At 26.7% G+C, this 24,787-nt stretch overlaps 1 protein-coding gene across 1 annotated transcript; it reads right to left on the bottom strand.

Annotated features, from left to right (window-relative positions):
- Positions 1-1,291: 1,291 nt before the first annotated feature.
- LOC129963331 (coiled-coil domain-containing protein 6-like) lies at positions 1,292-24,395 on the bottom strand. The gene is made up of 8 exons (XM_056077641.1): positions 23,936-24,395; positions 23,503-23,652; positions 21,288-21,520; positions 19,722-19,879; positions 13,478-13,634; positions 10,626-10,729; positions 7,594-7,730; positions 1,292-1,853 (listed from the first exon to the last, which is right to left on the bottom strand). The coding sequence occupies exons 1-8, from the start codon at positions 24,140-24,142 to the stop codon at positions 1,776-1,778; spliced, it is 1,224 nt and encodes a 407-aa protein (XP_055933616.1). The 5' UTR covers positions 24,143-24,395; the 3' UTR covers positions 1,292-1,775.
- Between the last annotated feature and the right edge of the window lie 392 nt (positions 24,396-24,787).

The following is a 24,787-nucleotide window of genomic DNA, read 5'->3' on the forward strand; positions in this document are numbered from 1 at the left end:
TATTTTTTTAATGTTATGAAATTTAAATCATCCATAAAAATATTCAATCGCATGCTTTTGCTAATGTTAAAATTAAGATTAAAAATTACTAATTAACATAATTGTTGTTTAATAAACTGAAATATTTAAAAATGCATTCCATATTAATTGTCTAATAACCTAAAGAATCAACAATCTTAGCAAGCAAGCTAGATTATACAAGCAAGCTAGTCTATCCTGTAGAGCCCGAACATATATATTAATTCCTACTGAAAACAAAAGATAAAGATTTTATTTAATTCCATATTTACATCAAAACTTTCAAAAACCAAAGGTCAGCCCCTTGTATGGACTTTAGTTATAATATATGTCTATATACAAGGAGTTGAAACCTTGAATAAGAAATAATAGTTAATCGATTTTGAAAATTGTTTTGTTGGTACAAAACTATGCAAATAATATTTTTATTTTCCTTCCTTAAAATAAAATTGTGTAAAAAAAACAAATTTTTAATACATAAACTCAAATGAAAAAGATATGCATATAAGATACTTATGTCCACTTAAAATATATTACAGCCTGTTTTTCTTTTCAGGCAGGAATATATAGATGCCAAAAACTCCCCTTTTTGAGCAATTAACAACTAACTAGTTTGAGCTATTACTTGTCATATTAAGATAATTGTAAATTCAAACTTAAATAGTCAAATAATCTACAAACTTAAATAAATTAGGCAATATCTCTTGCTTATTTCTGAAAGAAAAAATAGAAGCTTATGTTAAATTAATTGCTTTTTGCAAATTCTTATTATCTGTCACCATTCCTGGTCAAACACAGGAATTTACTTTTGGTGATATCTCATTCTGCTTATAAAACAGTCCTGCATTATGAAACAGATTTTGTATCCTCTCCCATTTATTCTTACAAGCTTTATTTTTTTACGGAGTTTCAGAGATTTTAAATATTATTTGATAAAATTTTAAAATAAATAATAATAGAAAATTTTTATTAAGTATTAAAAAGCAGCCAATAAGATATATGTTAATGCAATAATGGATAAAAAAAATCTAATCAATTTAGTTGTTGAAGAGTAATAAAATAAAACTGAGATCATTATTTTTTTTTTTTTAATTTCTTGATTGCTTTTTTTCACACTTGTAATATGAATTACAGTTGTAGAAATATTCAATAAGAAGTTCCATTCATCATGTTGGCACTTAATATACTATTTATTTTAGAATTACTTCATTTCTAATCGTTACTTTAGTTTTAACCACATATATGTCATTTGAATAAGATTCAAAAACAAAAACTTTCCAAATACAAGAAATTTATTTCAAAAATACATATAAAAAGATTACTTAACTTGAAAAATTTCAAATGTAGGAAGTAGGGGGGGGGGAATGCCCAGGATAACTAAGTATAAATTCTACAAGTAAAAAAAAAAAAAAAAAACACATAACTTTTTTTTTATGTGAACAAAAGCTCCCAAGGATTAAATGTAACTTGTATAATTAATCAAGTATAATGAAATTAAACATCCAAATTTATAAATGAAGGAATCTTATAAAAAAGATTAAAAAATTATTTAAACATGTTGAGATATTTTTTGATGCTAATAAAATATTATTTTGGCGCTAATAAATATGATTTTTCTGCATTTCATTATGGAAACTACATAAGAGATGATTTAATCAGAAGGCACCCATTAACATTGTTAGCAGTCAATAAATATTTCAAATAAATGCATAAAAAAAAGGAATGAATAGAAAATAGTATCAATTTCAAAAATACAATTAAGGTGGAGGAGGAGCAGCTGGCTTCAGAAAACGTTCTTGGGAGGGCGATTTCACTCGATTCATCCCTTGAGTATTCTATAAAAGAAGAAATACAAATAATAGTACCTTATGCAGTTTAAAAACGATAACATATTTCAAACAGGCCAAGCAGTTTTTACTTCTTAATATTTAACTCTCTAGAATCCATAATTATTTCATAAACAAAAATTAAAAATATGTATAAGAAAGATGCTAAACAACCTAATTCTACTAAAGAATCAAAAGTCTTGGCAACAAATTATAAAGAGGGATTTTTGGAAAATACTTTATTTAGAAAATTATTCAATAATTTATGCAAAGAAAGTAATCAAGATATGACCAATGCAAAGAAAGTAATCAAGATATGACCAAGCAAATTTTTGTAGATGTTTTGAATATCTGAATCACTCTAAAAATAATTCAATCTTATATACAAATCTTCAATTAATCTGCTTTGAATTTAAAATCAATTAATAAAGAATACTGATAAAATGAGAAACTACACAAAAAGGAATGCAACTCAAAAATTTTTTTTTAATTAATAGAATAGAAAATCAATTTTATTAATCCCACATATTTCTTCCTTAGGAAATTCTGGTCTTAAAAAAATGACAGGTAGATAATTTATTAGTAGTAACCAAGGAATATCTTTGAACAAAAATAAATAAATAACACTCAATCACGATTCCTAGATTTTCATGTTTTTTGAGAATCAATTACTAAAATACTTTTTTTTTTTTTCAAATTTAATTTTCACAAATTTTTGAAACTGTTATCATGACACCACTTTAAATTGTAGGAAAAAAATTTTAGGATCGATTCCCCTCGCCCTTTCTTTTCTTGGATTCCTACTGATAAAGTATTTATAACCATTTTTCGATACCCTTGATTTTTATTCCCAACAGAGTACAATGCAAATATCTATCTTAAACTTTTACCAGTTATTTCCTTCTGTATAACACATAAATAGAATTTCGAAAATTTATCTCATATGAAAAAAATGCTTTTACCACATTATCATTTATTTCAAATTTGCTCACGATTTCATTAATTTATCCTTACATTTTATAGCTCAGTTTATAGGACTTTACAATACAGATTCATTTTTAGAGGACTGTTATATATTTTCTCTCTAAGTTTAATAGTGTTTTATTAAAACTCGAAAATTTAATATAATCTTTATCTTTTAAAAACACTTAGAGGTGAATTTTGCACAGACTGCTCAACAGCTTAAAGGAATAAAATGGCCATTGCATATTTTTTGTTAGAAAAAAGGAGAATTCGATTGGACTATTTAAATTGCAAAAGTTTCAAAAGAATTTAATTTCTAATTTTAAAAAAACTTTTTGTAACATTGTTCAATACGATTAATGCTATAATAATTTGTATAATGCTAATATTTTTTAAAAAAACTCCCAATTTTTTAATCATTTGTTTTGGCTGTCATTGTGAAAAGAATACCTTTTTACAAGCAATTTTTAACATTTTTTAATGAACATTAAATCATACCAGCAATAAAATGCTGAAATTCGATCACATTTTATTCAAATTACTTTGAATAAATTTCAACTTTAAGTATTTAATTTGAAGAGCACATGTTCACTCTACTACTAACAAGAATCTCCGTTTCATTGTAATCTTTAACAAAGAAATCAATTAACATTCTTTTATCAAAGAAAACCATTTGTGGTACAGCTCACCTGTGCAAACAATGTATCCTTTACCCATATGTTTTGCATCCCCCTTCTCACCCGTAACTCATAAATTATTCAACATTACATTATAGAAGGGAAAAATATTGATGGAATATATACAATGATAAGACATTTTTTTACAAGGACGTTCTCTCAAATACCTGTTTGCTATCAGGTAGTATCTATCCTTACTCTACATGTATTTCTACAAATTTTCAACAAGTTGGTTGAAAATTAGGTTGTTCCAAACATATATTAGAAAAAGTGAAAAATTCTGAAATACCCTAAAAATACCCTGAACATAATAATACAGAATGATACTAGATATAAAATTATTTGATTTTGATGAAATTTTTACTTTTAGTTATTTTAACCAATGTGACAATAAATCATTAAAAATACATCAATTTTTTTTAATAAATTTTAATGAAATAGCATTGATTTATAAAATTAACCAGTCTCATGTTCTACTTTAGAACATTCATCCCCTCGTCCACCTTTAATCATTAGAATAAGAATTTAATTTTAATACATTTCATATTTATATATATCAGTTATCACATTTTTCAAATAACTTTGAGAAATATTTTACAGATGTAAATTTTAATATATTCTATTAACCTTTTAAATCTTTTTTGGTTTGATGATTATAATTATGAGGAAGAAAGAAAATGAGATATTTCTGATGGATCAAAATTTCGAGACATTTTATTTATATAAAAATTTAAGTTTTGAAAATTTTTTCTTATTGAACATTCACTATGCAAGTAGTAAGTACAAATCAAATTTGGCAACTTTAGGTATAATTGTTCTATTTCATCGATTTTTGTATCAGGTAATTCACAGAAAATACGTCAATTTAAAATTTCACATCAAGAAATCTAAACAAAATTTTCATTTACTAACTTTTTGTATTACATAAAAAAAAGTATCAGATGATTGCGAAAAATGTTTATGCGATGTTTGTAAGCAATACAAGTTTATTATGCAATGCCACTTACCTTTTTTATCTTGCTTTATTTTATTCAAAAGTTCATAAATAGTTCAATTGTAAAAATGTTCATAAATTTTTCAATTGGAATTACAAATAATCTGTCAGAGCTGATATGTAATTAGTTGTGGATCCCCTATTTCCTTAATCAGATTAATTAAAATTTTTTAAAAATCCTGCGTATTTCAGAACGAATTACTGCAACATATTATTAAAAAACAGAATGAAATATGAATGCTGTTATATAAAAACATATATAAGAATAGATTTCTATATCTCTTAAAATATTCTCATTGGGCATTTATTATTTATTCTTCATAAAATATGGCACTACAGAAAAAAAATTAATTAATGTGTTTTTTTTAAAGTCTTATTGGAAATGAATTTTTCCTGAAATTAAATTTTGAAACACATTGTTATTTTAATGTATTTTAAATCTAAAACAATCTAAAATGGGGTTTTGTTTTAAATCTAAAACAAAACCCCATTTCTTAATTAATGAAGTAGGAAATTTCTTTCAAGATTTTATACAGTATTTGAAAAGGGAAAAAAATAGTGAAAATCTTGCCACTTTTATCTCAAAATATAATAAAATCTTTTGAGATGCAAATTTCTATTTTGTGCAATGAGACTTATTTCCAAGTATTTATGTTATGGACAAACTTTGATGCAAAGCAAGTGTTTTTTAATATAAAAGAGGAAGAAAACCAAACAAATTTGTTATTGTTATTATCTTGATGATATTCAAAAACATTTTGTTTTACTTTTGAAAATAAGTAGTTATAAAACTTTGCCTCTATAATAGTAATTTAAGAAAGATTTTCTTTCTATACAAAAGCAATCTTCACTACTTAAATCATTTATAAGATAAGGTATTCATTAGTCAGTGCAAATTAGTTCCATCCAGCCTACCTCTTTCTCATCCATCACTGTCAAAGAAGTCATTAGTGGTGTAAAACAACAATGGGGAAAAAAACATCCTTTCTGATTTCAAAGGCAAAATACAAAGTAGGAAAAAACCATTTGAACTTATCTTGAAGACAACCAAAGAGGACGAAATAAGATGTTTCGGTCATTTGGAAGCAGATTTGATTTGCAGAAAAACACATTCTGTCGCTCAGAGGGTTAAGAAATGTATTATAAGCAAACACAATATGTTCTGGTGTGCATGATAATATGATAGATATTAAAAGTAGTATCACATAGGAAGTCCAAAAACAATTATTACAAATCATGTGTCCTTCAATTAGAAGATTACTACTTATACCAGAAACATCTGGTTTCTATAGAACTCCCTGTACTATACTTTAATGGAATATAATTCCAGTATATTCATTTTTTAATTTTTCCCCATCTTAAAATTATGATAATACCCAATTTTGCCCCAGATGAAACTGCTTTTGAAATTTATAGACTGAATTGAAAAAAAAAAAAATCTTGCTAGTGCCAGTGTAGTTTGTTCGATGATGCACACTGTGGTACGGAGAAGAAAAAAAGGGATTTTAATATTTGCAAGATTTGACTGACAACAGCATGAAAAAGGAATTCCTGCTTCCCTTAAAGTAAAATGCATTTATTTTTTCAATTATTTCCTCACAATTTCCCAGAAATATTAAACATTTAAATTAATGCAAACTGAAATGAGAGAGAAAATTTTCTAAAATTTGAGCTTAAATTCTTTTCAAACTTCAAAGATTAGCCAAAGAATCAATCCTGTAAGTAAGATCATAATAATCATGCAAGACATTTTTCTGCTTATGACTTAATCCATGAGAAAAAAAAATTAAGAATTTTGTAGAATAAAATTTAAGCTCTCCAGACATATCGAGAACTGAATGAATGCAAAAAATCAGAAAGTAATTTTCTGCCTAAATTAGAAATAATAATAATAATAATAAAAACCCATCTTATTATTCCATTTCATTTTTTTAGAAATGTCTAGAAAAACTGATGATGCAGAACATTTTTCCTTTAATAAATATGAAACTTCCCAATGCCTTCTTTACAGTTAGTAACATTTTTCCTCTTATTCTAAGACACGGTCATGATTTAAGCAAATTCCTGTTCAGATTCAATTGACTGCACTCAAAACCACTGGAATAATTAAACTGTATTAAGAATTGCATAACAAGTTACAAGAGAAGGTATTTGTGAAAACATACAGTAAAACTACACTACTCCAAAAATCCAAAATTTCAATCCAAATATTTTATTTTCTGAAATCTTTAATAAAAAAACAAAGGAAGTATAACAATTACAAATCAGAAACAAAACTAATATTCATTCTTAAAAAAATTTGGAATATAATTGATAAACAAAAATAACATCTTAATTAGCAGAAATAAGATCGTTTATTTTCTTTCAATGTAAAGAAGCAAACCTGGTCGATGATGCAATGCTGCACAAGAGCCATATAAGCATCACAGTGATCATTATAACAGCAGCATGTTGTTCCTCAAAGTGTATCAGTAATTAAAGCACACTAGCAGCATCCAAATGTGATATGAATCTATTGAAATGTCTTTTCTTACATCTATCATGGATCTCGATCTTGTGTACAATGTTACACGAAAGCAGTAACACTGTATTTAAATAAGAATTCAATCATTCACAAACACTCCACCAGGATTAACACTTCAACATAATATAACATCAGGACAACACATATAAGATTTGATTTGAATAGATCAGACAACAAGGACTAACAGCAAGCAAAAACTTTAATCCAGTAGGTTATTTTTATGATGGGTTGTCGTAATAACCATGAATCATTTCGAGTGAAGGTCAATTTGTTGGACTATGGCTACACTGTACCAAGCAAATTGCTAATGGATCTTTAAGTATTCTTTCATAGATCATGTAAAGCATCTTGCATGTTAAAAGTTTTTATAGAATTTTCCAAATAATCAGGAATTTCAGAAATCTGAACAGAAGTCAGCTTCAATTAATTTGGATAATTCAAGTTCTAAAGTATAATTACAATTAAAGCACAAACAACATTTATACATAGCCTGCGGCAGTTAAGAAATCAGTTTTTTTTTTCACTGATTAAAATACATGTATCATATTATACAAATAATCAACAGGATTGAATTATCGTGAAATAACTTACTGTGGAACTAGAAGAAAATACAGGAGGTGGTGACGGACTTGGTAAAACATTAATTTGAGACAAGCTTTGATTACAGTGATGGCATCGATTATTTGCATTCAATGAGAAAGTTTCTCTATTTCCAGAAATGTTCATGGCTGAAAAATGGAAATTCCCGATGAATACGATTTTATTCAAGAATAAAAGAATTCCAAAATATAGCCTATCAATCATCAACCTAAAAAACATCCAAACAATCTTATGCATTTAAATTTTAAAAATATTTGATATAGAGCAAAATTTTCACAACTAGCATTCATTTAACAAACAACCCACATTAGCAGCAAATTTAAAGATATAAATTTAAACCAAAATTTCAGCCAAATAATAAGCAAAAATATATAATGAGTTAATGAAGAAAAGATGGAAGTTTATTAGAGGTAAGTTAATTTTTTCTTCTCAAATTTCTCTCAATTTCTTGACAAAAAAAAAAAAAAAAAAAAAAAAAAAAAAAAAATCAAATATGAGGAAGAAGATGACCAGATTAGAAGAAGATAATAGAATGCAGACTTTCATAAAATCTGCCAAGTATTTACCTGTTACCATATAAATACCATAGTGCCAGTATATTCATTATATGCACAGTTAAAACGCACTTTTGATCCACAATATCTGAAAACAGTTTTTAAAATTCTAGAAACCATGGATTTTCCAACTTGTATGTTAGCACATTAAGAAATGCATAACTTTTATGCAATAATATGTACTGATTTAAAAATGTTTATTCTTCTCACATGTCTGAACTGCAATTTTAAATTAATCTAAATGATTTTCTTTAGAATATGTCAATTTCAATTTACATAATTTTTTTACTATCTTATGTTATTGTTTTCACACACACGAACAGTAATTATTGATGGATGTGGTTCAAATTGAGAAGGATCTCTAATTTTATTATAAAGACCTAAAATTTATCTACTTAGGATTTTGCTATTCAAAATTTGCATATAAATTGACACATTGACAAATATTCCATCCATTGACAAATTTGAAATACATTTAGAATTCTATTTTTAAATATATACTGAATTTCCTCTATCTCGCTTGTTACATTGAGTTATTGTACTTATATGCATGCTGATGGGCAAACTTTTTTGTTGAAGAACCTCAGTCAAAAGTTGCTGAAAATCTACAATTTTGATTTGAAAACCACATAAATTAATTTCATTTACTTATTGCATTCTTAAATTATGTTTAGAAATAATCTGAGATTTTTTTAAAAAACAACCTGGGAGACCAATAAAGCACCCAAACTTATTAAAATCTAAAAATTGAATTTTCTCAGAACTTTTTGTTTACATAAAGCAGAAATTGCTGTCAATTCTCAGAAAGCAAAATTTTTAAAATCCAGTACAAAATATTGACTGTTTAAATAAATTAATAGATTTTAATATTTTTAAATCGATATTTAAGCAATTTTTTTCAATTAATAAACTTTAGAACAAGTTTATTATGTACAAGGATTTTTATGTAAAAAATTGACTAATTAAAAAATAAGGAAAAGCAATTTAATGCAACACAAGCTGAATCTTTCTTTCACTCAAATTTAAAAGCAAAATAAATAAGATTAAGTTAAAGAAGATAAGCAGTCTTCTGTATAGTTATGAGTAAAAAAATTCCATAGCAGCTTTGAGAACACTATCTTCCTGTTTCTTAATTTAGCACTACTCTGCAATGCACACAGAACATAAGCAGCAGCCATATTGACTTTTACAGCCAGTGATTTTAATTTCCATGTGCTGCAGTGTTTGTGACAATAAAAGGCTTCCATATATAAATAGGGTTGCCATTCAAAACTGGAAAAAAAAATTCAGTTTTTTCCCCTGTATGTATATTCAAGATACGAGGAAATGCGCATATAGCACTCATTTTGCTATATGCGCATATACTTTGCTCATTACTTATACTGCAATATGATTTTAAGAAGTGGAAAAAGCAAGAAAAGGAAGCAACAGTTTAATATTATACGAAATAATAGTACATTAAAAAGAGGCTTATATTTATATACAAAAAATTCTTTATTATCTAGAATTTAACAAGACGAAATTTATATATTGAGAGGGAGGACAAATTACTTTCATGCTCTTTAACTGTAGGTCATACAAAATTAAGGACTCAAATAAGATAAAACACAAAATATTTTTTTTTTATCATGATACAAATCATTTAATAATTATGTAATAAAAAACATTACAAAGCCAGATTATTTATTCATTTTTACCAATTCATGTATTTGAGCATTAATATCTACAACTCCTGCAGATTTTTCAGCGATCAGTTTCATGAAGCAAATCCTTAACAAATAAGGTATGACATTTTTATATGGCTTAACAGCCATTTTTTAAACCTATTTCACTTTCAGTGAATATATGTGAAAATATTTCGGATATATCATAGAATGCATTAAAAGACAAATGTGACAAAATAAGGTTTTATGTCCATATAAATTCAGCTTTAAATTATTGTTCTTTAACTAAAAAGTTAAAAATTATTCTATTTTCAGACATTAAAGATTTTCAGATTTAACATGTTATCTTTTCCTCTATTCTTTTTAGATACTACAATGATGACTCTATTGAACTAGAACACAATCTTATGTTTTCCTCTTTTGACATGCCTAGTAAATGCCTCTTTTCCCATATTTCTTCGGCTTATTATCTTTTTACAACGTGGGCAGTATGGGACAAATGGATTTCGTGGAGTTTCTTAAACCCATTCAGAAAATCAGGATTGATTGTAACATATATGAACTGTTGCACATGCTTCAGAAAATAAGAAAAGAAAACAACTTTTCATCCAACATTAAATATTAACAAGAATATGTTACAAAATTCAAAGAAATGAATGACTATAAAGCATATTTAATTATTTAACTAAACAAAATGCAAAATATTGCCCGTCTAATTATAAAAAATTATTGAAGAAAAATGCTGTTAATATGTCATCTTTTACAACTCTCCAAAAAATTATATATGGAAATTCTGAAATTTTACCAGGACTGTGAGAATTTGAAGTAAAAGAAGAATGAGACAGTGGAACAGGACTCAGCACTGATCTGGAATTCAGGTGGCTACTAGTTGACAATTCATTTAATTGCCTGAAACAATAAAAAACAAGCATAAATCATTGACACTGATAATAACATAAATCAAAATACAAAATTGCTAAATTATGCAATTTTTGGAAAAAGAAAATACATTCTGGGTGGGTTTTTTTTTTTTGTTTGTTTGTTTAATCTTGGATAAAAATGTTTACTTACAACTCTCTCTCTAAATATACATTGCTGCTGATTGATACAGATGAATGAGATTTGTAAATTTGGTATTTCGGAAGGTTCAATGTAAAAATTCTAATACAACCTAGAGATTATTTAATAAATCCATCCTTGATTTTTTTTTTCTTTGCATCCCTCAAATTATATTGTAAGCAAGAAGAAAAAAGATTATGGAGCATTACATAATGGTAAAAAGATATCTAATTATATTCCTTTGAAGAATTTTAATTATATATTTTAAATCAGTAAAGTTTTCTGAAATAATTTTGCTTAGAAATGTTAAATAACCTGATGCCACCAATGATTTCATTATCTCATTTGCATTCTAAATCCAAAATAAAAGAAGCTCTAATATACATTCAAACTATATATATAAATAAATAAATCATGGAAATCTAGATTTTTTCATTTATACACATATTTTAAGAATCATTTCCCACTATGTAACAATATCTATGACATAATCAATTCTATAAGTTTTACTAATGTGACTAAAAGTGCATAGTGTTAGTTTTTTCTCCAAGAAAACAGAATGGATACGGAAACAGAACAATGATAGAACATCCAATGGTTGTCATTTACAGATTGAGGGAAGGGTTTACTTCATTTGTTACCAAATTTATTGTATTTTGAATATTTCATGTATATTTATTTTGTATGTGTGCATCTTATCTTTAGTATAAAATTAAAAACAAAATTTTAAAAAATAAAATCAAAATAGACAAATCAAAGAATGCATTATAAATTACGACATTTCAAACATCACTTCTCAAAAGAGTATCTTTGCTTATTTATCATAAGTGAAAAATTTTAGTGATAAAAATATAGAATTTTGAACTCACTATGATTGATAAATTTTTCTTATAATTAATTATTAAAAATTTCTTGCATAAAGCATAAAAATCATTGAAATGGAAATATTTTTAAATTATTAACTTAAATATTGACATAAAATATAAAATCAATATTTTTTAACATGCCATCAATATTGTCCGCTGCAAATGTTTTATTTATCAATAAATGTTTTTATAAGAGAAAACTACTTTACTTATGAATATCTTATTACTTTTTACAAGAATATCAATTCTTTTTCTAGTTTGTTTGTTTTTTCCCACAGATTCATTTTAAGAATTTTTTAAAAAATAAAATCAAAATAGACAAATCAAGGAATGCATTTAACTTACTTTTTCTCTAGGATGGAGTTTTATACTTTAGGACAAGAACATAAATATATTTTAATATATAATTTAATGCAAAAGTGGCTTGCCACATCAATATAAAAGGTTTTCATTTTTTTTAAAATAGAAGTGTGAGATCAAACATGGATATTTAATTTTTTTTTTTTTCATTTGTTATTCAGAGAAATGAAATGACTTCTTTTTGTTCCCTTACATATTGAGAAATATAATTTTAATAACTTTTAAACTTATTGAAATTTTATTTCCAAAAAATACAGACAATATTTCTAAAAATCTGCATTTGAAATAAAGGACAAACTTTTAAATTTCAGTTCAAAACTGTATAAAGAATTATCAGTAATATATAATTTCAGATGAAAGTATTCATATTTAGAGAAACACCATAAAATTGCCATAAAAAGATGATACAGAAGAATTTTATTTTATAAATTATCAGAAATTTGTTGTTTTTTTTAAATTAAAACTGAATACATAATTTTTTTCTGTATTTTAAAATTACATTCACAATTAAGTTTATATAACTCTAAAATATATAGTTATAAATTATTATTATATAAAAAATTCATATGTTCATTAAAAGTTCATATATTCTCTAAAATATGGTGATAATAAAATGTGCAAAAAGAGAAAAATTGTGGAAAGGAAAACAGTAATTGACAAAAATGGTAATTTATCATTTCTAATTTTGTTTGGTAAAGCAATAAACTCAGCAAGCTAAATCTAAAAGTCAATTAGTGCATATTTTACTATCAAAATGAATATGAAATTAGAAGAACCCAGGAAAGATTTAAATAATAATTATCAATAAAACTAAATAGAGAGGAAACAGGCCTTTAAAAAGACTTTTTTCCTAAAGAAATTAGAAATTTTTTATATTCTATGCATAAAAATACTTAAAAAGCACCAGCTTATGGCAATGATAATAAAATGCAGTAAGAAAATTGCGATTTTTGTTTAAACTTAACTCCATAGTTAGTGTCTTCTGTCCTGCCTTTTTTTTGTCTGTAGAAAAGACAGAGATCATGCATCAATTACTGTCAGTCACCAACAAACCATAGCAAACATAGTACCCAGTGATCGAGAATCACCCTTCACCTCTATATTCGAACAATGTGCCCCAGAGTACCAAATCAGGGTTCTATCAATGGATGATACCAGGACCAGAGGATTAAACTACACTTACATGTAGAAAACATTCCAAGCACAATGAAACATTTAATACTTCATTTAAAACATAAAATTTTAGCAAAAAAAAAAAAAAAAAAGGGAGATATTTAAATTAATGTTTTACAATTAGTTTGAAAAAGTAAATCCAATACTTTTTTTTCTAGAAATGTAATGTATATGAATATGAAAGGTAATAATTAGTAACCTTTCTTCATCCATTTCAAGACTAGATTCACTCTCAGAGAGATGACGGCACAAAGCTTCCCTTCTGTCTACTTCCATCTGCAAACGTCTAGTGAGGCGAATATTTTCATCCCTTACATTCTTTTCTTCCAAAGCAAACTGGGCCATTTTCTCAGAGTCTAAAAGTCAAATGCAAGTAGATCAAAACATTTTTTTAATTTTCTGAAAATGTAATAGTTTATAGTAAGAATATTGATAACATCATCACCAACAGGTTTTAAATAATTGAATAACAAAATGTGCTAAATCTTAACATGCATTTATTATAAAACCTTTTAAATATTTGCTACACATATAAATATTTTAACTAACAATAAAGATGAATAAATATGTGAATCTGTCTAGAGAACAGATAGGTAAATCTCGAATTACAAAAATTGGCAAAGATATACTTCAAAAGATAAGAATATGTACCCTAGAGGAACTTCTTTGAAATTTTAATTACAAATTAAGTAAAATTTTGGAGTTTTGTCATGATAGTTGTTGAAAGAATTGGTGCGCTAATTCAATTCTCATACACATTTGTACAAAAATGCTTTTTTAAATTATATCAAATTGCTACGCAAATTTTACTTGAATTTAGGCAATTTAATTTTTTATTCCTTCCTAATTTGCAACAACAGACTACATCATTGCACTGACAATCAAACCATTTCCATCATTTCAGTAAATATTTAATCACATAATTTTTTATCATTCTAGAATGTTAAAGATTATTTTTAATATCTATGCAGTTTACATGCGGAATAAAAAAGTGAAGTTACAGTACCATGAAAGAACAAAGATGAGCTAGATAATTACATTATTAAGCACTATGATGCCATGGTACTCCACTATTAAGCTAGTCCACATACACAATTCACAGAATGCGAGTAAGGCTATCACATTAACACAGCTTTAAGTTCTGTTGCAATCTGAAGCTTAAAAATTATTTTCATGAAATAATCAAGAACATAAAAGATTTAAAATTAACAACTGGACATCATAGGAACTAAAATTGCATATAAATAAACAGCACACAATCAACCCAGATTTTTTAAAATGTTGAAAATTCATTTTTGCATTTTATCATTTTATAAGTCAATTACAGAATATGATGCAATATTTAAAATAATTAAACTAGCATTACCAATTTACTGAGGAAATAGTTTTAAATGAGAAATTTTCTTTCAAAACTTAAAAAATATAACTTGTTTTATACAATCTTGCATATATCAATTGCATAAAAAGACGAAAACAGATAATCAAAGAAATGGCTTAATATGCTCTGCAACACATGTAAAATTAGCAGAAAATGTCTCTCCAAGAATTTTTTTTTATAGATTGTATTATATCAAATAAAGGTGTTTTTACTCTCCCCATTCCACTTAAAAATTAGGGATCTAAGGCTAGGCCCTGAAAAACCTAAGTACTCAAAGTTTATTTTCAGAATACCATAATTGAGAATCTTGTATTTTGTAGCATAATGGCAAAAAAATGAGATTTCACAAAACTTTTTATTCAGTTAATTGAATCCTAAATTTGTGACAAAGTTATACTTTTAGAAACAAGATAACTTAAAAAATTTTATTTATTTAAATTGCTTTTTTAGTGCTTACATGTATGCAAATATATAATATCAATGTTTAATATTTTTATAGCGTTTCTAATGTGGATACATAGACCAACTGTAGGTTTACTTTAGAAAGAAAGAAAAGGAAAAGAAGAAACTTTTACTTTAGAAAGATAAAAATCTGAAAATTTGGCATCAAGACATTCTAGCTCAAAGTATTTTTGAGTTATTGTATTCATAGACTCGATAACTCCACACAATTCCAAAAAAGTCCCCCCCCCTTCAAAAAATGGTTTTTGAAGTTTTGTGCGAATTGGGCAAAAGTTCAAACTATTTTTTGGTGATTACAATAATTTGTCTTTAAAAACTTCATATACATAAAAGTAATAATTGATTTGGCATTAAAATAACTTTAGTATATCTTGACAAGAGTAAGAAGTGACTTACAAGAAGGAGCATCATAAACATTTTGCTTTCCTTTTATTTTTTGATAGCCTTGCATCATTTAGTGTATTCACTTTTGAAAATACGCATACTGTTAAAAAGATCTAAACTTTTGCACAAGAATTACTTGAAATAAAAATACTTATATGATTAATTAAAGATATTAATGTGTGTTGATGATGATAAAGTATGCCTAGAAAATACTCTACAAGCAAGTAATCACATACAAAAAAAGCAGTAATGAGCTGAAGTTCCTATTAAAAACTTATGCAGTTATACATGTATATATAAAATTATCTCTAAATGAAAAGGGATACATTTTTTACAAATTGAGATAAAACCTTTTTCACTGATTTCTGGATTCATTCAAACCTGCTGAGCATTGAAAGAATAGATACCAAAAATAAAACACAGTCATATAATCCAGCAAAGCAAATGCGATTCTCTAGTATAATGAATTTTTCCCCCAATCAGGAAGAAAAATTAATACCTAAACAAAAAGTATGATGCCCTTTAATAAGGACCATAAAAAGTAAGCAGTTTTTAACCCTTTATCTACTGACGCTACTTATAAGTACCAATCACTTTAAAACTTTATAGCACAACAACCATTACTTATATTCTGATGGTACGTTTTAGAAACAGTCTTTGAACTCTACTTTTCCATGATAGATGGCAGTAGTTGTTTTAGGCTGATAAATTTTGCGAGGAAGAAAGCTAGTTTCGAACAGACATCGTGTTCTTTTGCTGCCATTTTGTATGGATTGCTGCTCTTATCTTTTCTTTGCTATAAATATATAATATCAAACCAAATTTAAGTGTTGTATTTTTTTATTCATTCTGTATTGTCTTAGAATATTATTTGCCCAATCATTATAAGATAACAGATTGTGTAATGTGATTAACAGTCGAATTATTCGGTGGTACTTATAAGTACCGCCAGTACACGTAGTGTTGGAGAAAAACTGGTTTTCATTTTGTCCATGTAATTATCTATAGTATTTCTGTTTGTTATAATGTAATTATGAAAGTGAAGTGTAGCAATATGTTTTAGTATTTTTTATAGATTTTTTAAAATTATTTATTTATTTATTTTTTACTTACACTGTCAAGAGCATTTGAAAATATTAGTATTGAATGTGAATTTGCTTTTGCATTCCAAATAAAAAAATAAGCTAGATTTTACTTGCAAAGTCCAAAGGAAACTAAAAGATGGTACCAAAATTGATGTTACCGCACCCATTGTTGTAAAAGACTACAATGGACACATGGGGGGAATTGATAAAGCCAACATGTTACGTGCAATTTATGATAGGGACAAGAAATGGAAAAAAAGGTGGTACAGGCTTTTTTTTGCTATGCTAGAAATGGCATGTGTAAATTCATATATTGCATATGTCAGGGGTGTTTGTGGGACCCCAAAAAATCCCCTGAAACTTTTACGGACTTACTACCGACATTTTGGAGTTTCGAGAAGGGGGGGGGGGGAGAAATGAAAAATTACGATTATGAAGTATTGAATGACCTAATTATAAAAGTTCAATGAATTACTTTTTTTGCAAAATTAAGACCTTTGAACCCAGGTCACGTGATCGCACATCTGGTCGAACGAAGTCTCTCCCTTTTTTTTCTGCCGCGCCTACTTGCCGAAAAGAATCCAGAAGAGAATGTCCGAGAACCGGGGGAATGAGTCATAACTCGCAATAAGGAAAGAACAAAAAAGAAGTTTTTTCCCCCCTTTTCACACATTATCACTGCCTTTGGAGAAAGAAAGGAAAAGTTTTCACCACACACACTGACCTTGCGTTTTCTGCTTTCAAAGCAAACAAAATTAACCAGATCAAAATAAATAATTCATTATTATTCCTACTTCCTTTTGAACGACGATCCCCGGAATTTCCGGGTATCGAAGTTCAAAATCCCCGGAATTCCGGGGTTTCCCCGGAGCACAAACACCCCTGATATGTGGAAGTGCTTCAAGAGAAAATGTCGTCCCTCGAATATAAGCGCTGCATTACCAAAGGATTACCAACAAAATCAAAACAAAAAGGGAGACCTAAATCTAATGGAGATGAACAAACTTTTTGTGCAAAAACGAGAAGAAAAGGAAATTTGTCTGTTTCTAATGATGTTCGTTTAGGAAATAGAGGATACCATTGGCCAACATTCGTGTCGAAACGAGGACGTTGTGAATTCTGAGCACTCAAAAATATTCGATCAAAACCACATTCAAAATGCTGAACTTGTAATATATTTTTGTGTGTAAATAGAAAAAAAAAATTCTTTTTATGATTATAATCAAATGTGAATTTCTACCTTTATTATGAATAAAATAAAATTATGTCAATTTGATAATTTCTTATGAGTGATTTTTGGTTATTTAGCATTTTTAAGAGGCTAAATTTCATTAGAAATATCATCCGTAATTTTTTTCTATTATGAGAAAATTTATACATAGTGTACTGATGGTACTTTTAAGTACCACTTTAATTAATTAGTTCTAACAAATTAAATTTCACACCGGGGAGATTTTTTTAAATTCTTTAATTATCAATATGGCAGCTAAAAAAATATATATTTATGAAGAAATTTTCAGTAGTTCATAATGCAGTAGAAAAAGGGTTAAAACATCTGATTATATTGTACACTGAAAATCTTAATTAGGATGTTCATTAACCTCATGCATTTATGAGATCCTAAATATTTTATTTACATTTTTTTAATGCTGATGCTATGAAAAGGTTATAGTATTTGCTATAGCAAAAGCTAATAACCTGAGATAACCTTTAATTAAAAGTTCTTGTTAACATTTCCTTCAACACTTTTTTTTTTAAATTGTAATACCACAGAAAAATGGATTTCAACATTTTCAGAATCAAATTTTATTATTCTTGAAAATAGTTAATATTTTGATACAAACATTCTTTAATATTTTTAATATTTCACACATTTTTTATATCATTTTATAATTTATTTAATCTTACTTATTTCGTTTCTTAGTCTGCATGATTGACAGACTAATTACTTGTTAATTTTTTTTTAAGTCTATGTTATGTTCGATCTCTTTCTGGTAATGGATCACTGTTTGTTTCAAACCTATTTTACTAATTAGTTTTGATTTAAGAGTTTGACAACATTTTGGATAATAAAGAATCAACTATAAGAAAACAAAGCTTTTAAAATTACTGCATAATTACAACCAAAGTGTACTACAATATATATATATCTTTTTTTCTTTAATTTCATCAGCAATCAACCAAATTGAAATGGAATTTTCTACTACAATTTTCAATAGTTAATCTGCAGCAATCACATTTAAGATATTGTACAAAATAATAGCCCAACATAGATGGGCACATCTTCCAATTCTTTTATATATTTAATAATATTATTAAATTTTATTTAAATTTAAACCAATATATTTATAATTCCTAAAAATAATTACACGAGTATCAAAAGTAAAATAACATCAAAAGGTACCAAAATCAAATCAGATTCTAAAAATTTGTCTCTTGCACAAAAGAAACAAAATGCAAGCTGACAATCTACCAGTTAGAGCAACCCCATAGTTCTTGCACCTTCTAAAGTATAGGCAGAATAGATTTCTCCAATCATATAACATATACAAAGAATTGCATATTATTAATCTCACGATAAAATGTTTAAGAGTAAATTTAGACATTTTCTTTCTTAAAATAATGTTTTGACTTTTTGGAACTTGCATTAGAATTCTCTATATATAGTCATTTTCTTGATAAATAAACAAAATTAGCTTTAATTACAATTTTGCCATCAAGATCAAACTAAATATGCATGCATGATACCAATCAGGAGTCAGAAATTCAACTAATTGCATATCAAAAAAATGAATAATGTGGTTTTCATAACTTTTCACAAATTTAATGCTGCTGCCCAATATGATGACATTTTAAAGATTAGCACAGAAATTGTAGTAAGTTATCAGACATTCTCACAAAGGCTTCAATAAAACATTGTAATAATATTGATGTATTTTTCTTGAATTCTACGCTTTAGATGACCATTTTAAATATATTTATAATTTTGATATTAAAATTTAGAATGGACAGGTGCTTTTTTTTTTCTTTTAAAAAAACATTTATTAAAGAGAAAACAAAAAGATGTTTAGTAAAAAATTTATAAAGATTTATAAATAACTTTAAAAAAGTAATAAAACATCAAAAGTACTCACGCTCTTGTTGGGCATTTAAAAGTTGCATTTTCAGTTTTGCCACTTCATTTCGTAGATGTTGCACATGTAAAGTTAAATTTGCGGCTGTATCACCTTTATTTATATCTCTTGGAGATGGAGGAGCTGAAACAGGTTGCTCAAGTTTCTCTTGTAGCATCCTAAAGATTTTTTTTTTTTTTTAATTTAACACAAAGAATAAACTGAATCAAAAATATGTCATTACAAAGAATAATTGAGACTTTATTCAAAAAATCTTAAAAACTATGATGGTGTAAAATTCCAACAACATTTTGTATAAATTAAAATGATAATGTAAATGCATAGATACCTATTTATTAAAAAATTTATAAGCAAGACAAACAAAATAATTTTGAGAATTTATGAAAAAATAATGTTTTGTTAATGACAAAATTGAAACTACCAGTAGTGTTCTCTCAAACTTTTTTGCTTCCTCTCTAATAAGTGTCAGCACCCACACTTTCCTACACACACCTAAATGTTTGGATCTTGGTTAAGGCTGAAATGTCTTACATGGTATTAGTGAATATTAGTTATGAGTTTTCCCCCATAACTGAAAGGACAATCTGAGCAATAAGACATTTTGATGCAGCCAATGGTATTTTCACTTAACTTTCTAGGTACTGCTTTCAGGAAAAGATAAATCAGAATAAGTTCAGAATAAGTAAAGAATGCACTCAGAATCCAATTTTTTTAATTACAATTTCTGAGGAATTTTCTCACTTCTAAACTTCACTTAATTTGTTTTAAAAAAAATTACACTAGCATTCAATCACCAATCAAGAATTATCGACCATAAAGACATTATGTACCATAAATATGTACTTCAAATATTTTTTTCAATAATGAGACCTTAAATCCGTTTTAATTAGTTTAGTCAACACCAGGTGCTTCATTTTCCCTCTTTTTAGTTTGAATATTTTGGTTCAATAATCACTTTTCAAGAAAGGAAAAAAAAAAAAAGATTATCTATTTGGCAGTTTCTGACTTCTTATTCTAACAGCATTTTTTCATCATCTGAAATTATCTATGACAAATTATACATAAATTTCATTAAAATGAGAAAAGTGATTGTTTCATGACCTAAAGTAAAATTCAAGCCACTAGATTTGATGAAGATAATTTTTTTTAGTCATATTTTCTATATAGAAAAATTAAAATTGGTTTCAAATACACTATTCCAAATTACATGAACTTATTTCATCATATAAGAGCAAAAGGAATTTACTTGATATCTGAAAAATCAATTCTCTCTATATATACATATAAAGAGAATTTTACTGATTTAGTAAAGATTTACAAATCAATAAAAAAGTATTATAAAATAACATGAAATATCAATCGTACCTTCCAATTTGAAACTGAATTAAATGAACAGATGAAACACCATTTCAATATAATTGCTATAAAATGCCAGCTTTAAAGGAATTTTATATTAATTAACTTTAAAGCACTTCAGACAGTATTATAGCTCTGAGTAAAATTAGTCTAGAAGGAACATTTAAATCATAAAACATAGGTAAAAGAATAAAGCTCTGCTCGGTTTACCTTTTTTCAGCTTCTAGTTTGTCCATACGTTTCCACAATTTATTTACAAGAGCTTCTTGTTCTTGTTCTAAAGTATTTTCTAACTCAACTTTTTCTCTTCGCAGTTGCTCCAAGCTATGTTGCTTAGCTTGCGTTTCAGCTTCCAATTTTTCTATCTTTCTCATCAATTTATTTACAAGAGCTTCTTGTTCATGTTCAAGAGTTTCTTCTAAATGAACTTTCTCCTGTCGAAGCTAAAATTTAGAGAAAGAAAAAAAAAAAAAAAAAAAAAAGTGAAAAATATACATTTACATTTCAAATAAGTAAAAAAAGAAAAAAATGTGAAAGACATTGTCATTGAATCTCAAAAGGGAATACTCATACCTCTTATTAGAAATTTAAATGCATTTCAAAATTGGAAAACAGAATAATTCCCTTCTCTTACTTATGCAAGGATGCAAAAGAGTTTTAAAGGTAAGAGTAAATTTTCATGGCTAGTTTAATATATATATATATATATATATATATATATATACATATATATATAATTAGCTATTTTTGGCAAACCACTGTTCTGTCGCTATCATACATTTCAAATAATTAGAAAAACTAAGGAAACAATTCTTAAGTGCTACAACCACAACATCTATTTCACAAATTTTTATTTAACATAGAAGTTAATGACATCTAGATGCATTTATTATGGCTCCTACCCTTAGCCATCATCCAGGGAAATGTAGAAAACATTGTCTCACTACATTAATTCCTGTAGGGAAAAACTTGAGAGTTATTCATCCATAATACCAAATTAAGTATAAAACAGAAAATTCAGTGACAATACAAGAATTAAAAAAAAAAAAAAATCTGAGACAAAGGGAAATTTAGAGGCATCAGAGCTAATCTAGACCATTTAGTAACTTTAAACTAATCAATGTTATACAACATAAACTGTTTAATACATGTAATTGGAATTGGCTATCTTCATTAAAAAACAGGGTACAGAAATCTCTGGAGCTTTAAAATATTTTTCAAATAAAAATAAAAGCTCAAAATAAATGTTTTACAAATTTGATGAAAAGTGCATTTAAATATGCTTATTTCATATCAAATGACTTGTGACATAATATATAACTTCTGCAACATTTGTGGTGTGCAACATCATAAATGAAAAAAAGTTTAACAATCTATAGCATTTAAAGCTATTGAATATGAGCTCTACTAGAAAGTAGTTTTCAATTAAACTTTTTTTCCCCCCTATTGCATTGTTCTCAAAATTTCCCATTGTCATTTGCAATGCATAACTGAATATTGCAACAACTTTATTAGTATTTCATGTACAAAATCAGATTTTGGCAGTTTTTAAATGGCATTTGCTATAATCTGTAAAAACCTGTGATGCTACAAAATTTAAAAATTGTTTGGTTCAACCGATATTTTTACTTTATTTAAAATCAAAATTGTAGGTAATAAAATAATTTTTCCTTTTTTAAAGAGATATTTTTCATTAATACACAGATTCTTAAAAAATGAATTTATTTACATTTTAGTATCTATCAAGTGTTAATATTAAAGATCCAGCTTGAGTTATCAATTGAATATAAACTGATAACTATTAACTAAATACTCTAATATAACTATTAGTTTGTATGTTTAATTAGATAGAATATATTATATATACAAAATGTGTTTCATTCAAAGGAGTAAAACTTAAGAATATATGTAAAAAAAATGCTAGTGTAAAAGATAAAATTAGAGATGAAAATATTATCCTCATGTGCAATGCCAAATATCAACTAGTCTAGGATATAAAACCAAGATAAAATTAAGATAATAAAATAAAAGTGCCTAAACTAAGATAATTATGGTATAATTTATCATTGGATTACTAATAGCCATATGAATTATTCTATTATTAAAATATCATTTGACTTTAAATTCATTACCAACAAAAAGTGCTTTTATGATGTATGTATTTGAAAAAATAAATATGCATGATAGCAAACAGATGTAACTCTACTTTGATTAATAATTATGTTTCTATTCTAATATGTAAAGAATTCAATACTATGGAGCCCTTTATTATTCACTCAGCATGCAATACATTATCTCAACAAGTTCTTCCAGTATGTGTTTAATACAAAGCTAAAATATGACACAAAAATTATATCAAATTTCCTGAAAAAGGCACATATTCAATTAAAGAGGCAGGTAAAAATGCTGTTTCTCTTAAACAAACCTGAGAAAGTTTACGGAACAAATCATTTGTCAAACACTCCTCTTCTTGCTCATAATTAATGGCTAAAGCTTCCTGCTCTTTCTTCAAAGCTTGGATTTTTTTTAACAGAGTATTGCTGATAAATTCTTCCTCCTGTTCTGCCTTTGCTTGCTATGAAAACAAAAATTACAGTTAAAAAGTTATCTTGCAATAAACTTACAATCAAATTATTCATTCATATAATTGTTTATTGTAAGTGTTTCGCATTTAACGATTAATAAATAAATATTGCAAAATTCGTTACGGATTTAATAAACAAAATTTTGCTTACAATGTAGAAATAGAAAGAAAAAATGAATTATCTAAAAAAAATACTGTGGAGTGAAGAGCAGAAATATAATATTTTAAAAAATAAAAATTATCTGTAACTATCCGATACATTAAGTATACATACAATGTTTACGCTAACTTGTCTCAAATATTTATTTTCTTCTTGTAGGCTCTTCACTCTGAATTTATAGGTCTCTACTTCAAGTTTTAGAACTTTATTTTCTTGCTGCAAGGACTCTATGCGTTTCTGAAACTGTTCCTTCGTTAGAGATACAGGAATAGTAAGTCCATCAACAGAACTACTATCACTCTCACTTGCGCTATCCGCCATGTCGATGAATAGTTATCGATCATTAATAATTAATGCTTTCAACAAAATAAAATGTAGTTAAATTTGGTGGAGAAACAGGGTCATTTGTATAAGAAAGGCATTATTCCACAAAAAGCAAAGTAAACAATTCACTTCAGTCTTGAAGTATAACAAGGTAAGGAGGAGTTATAGAACCGTATAATGAAAAAAGAAATAAAGAACTACAGCCGGTCAAAAAGTTTTGTGGCTTGCAAGTGGTGAAATAGAACTTCCACAACCAGGATCGATTTCCGGTGTAAGGCGAAAAATAAAAATTTTAACTTTCAGTCTGAAGAAGTTAATGATTGTTTTAAAAGATTTTTTTATTTGGGTGACATAAACATATTTTGAAAAAAAAAATCTGAATTAGTGTGTGTTTTTTTATTTCTGTATTTTTCAATCTTTATTTCAAATCGGAGCGTTCATTCTTCAAAATAGATGCCATAATTATTCTTCATCACTTTTTCAGGCGACTTATTCCTGAAGCCTCTTTGTTGATTTAAAAACTTGAGCAATGGCTTCAAGCCCTTTTCTCAAACAAAACTATAATTACTAAATAAGGTTTTAAAAAAACATTGCAAAATAGAACTAACTGTTTTATACCTGTAACTGTAATTATACATTTCA

This window comes from Argiope bruennichi, chromosome 3 (assembly GCF_947563725.1).
Source record: "Argiope bruennichi chromosome 3, qqArgBrue1.1, whole genome shotgun sequence".
NCBI classification, from domain to species: domain Eukaryota; kingdom Metazoa; phylum Arthropoda; class Arachnida; order Araneae; family Araneidae; genus Argiope; species Argiope bruennichi.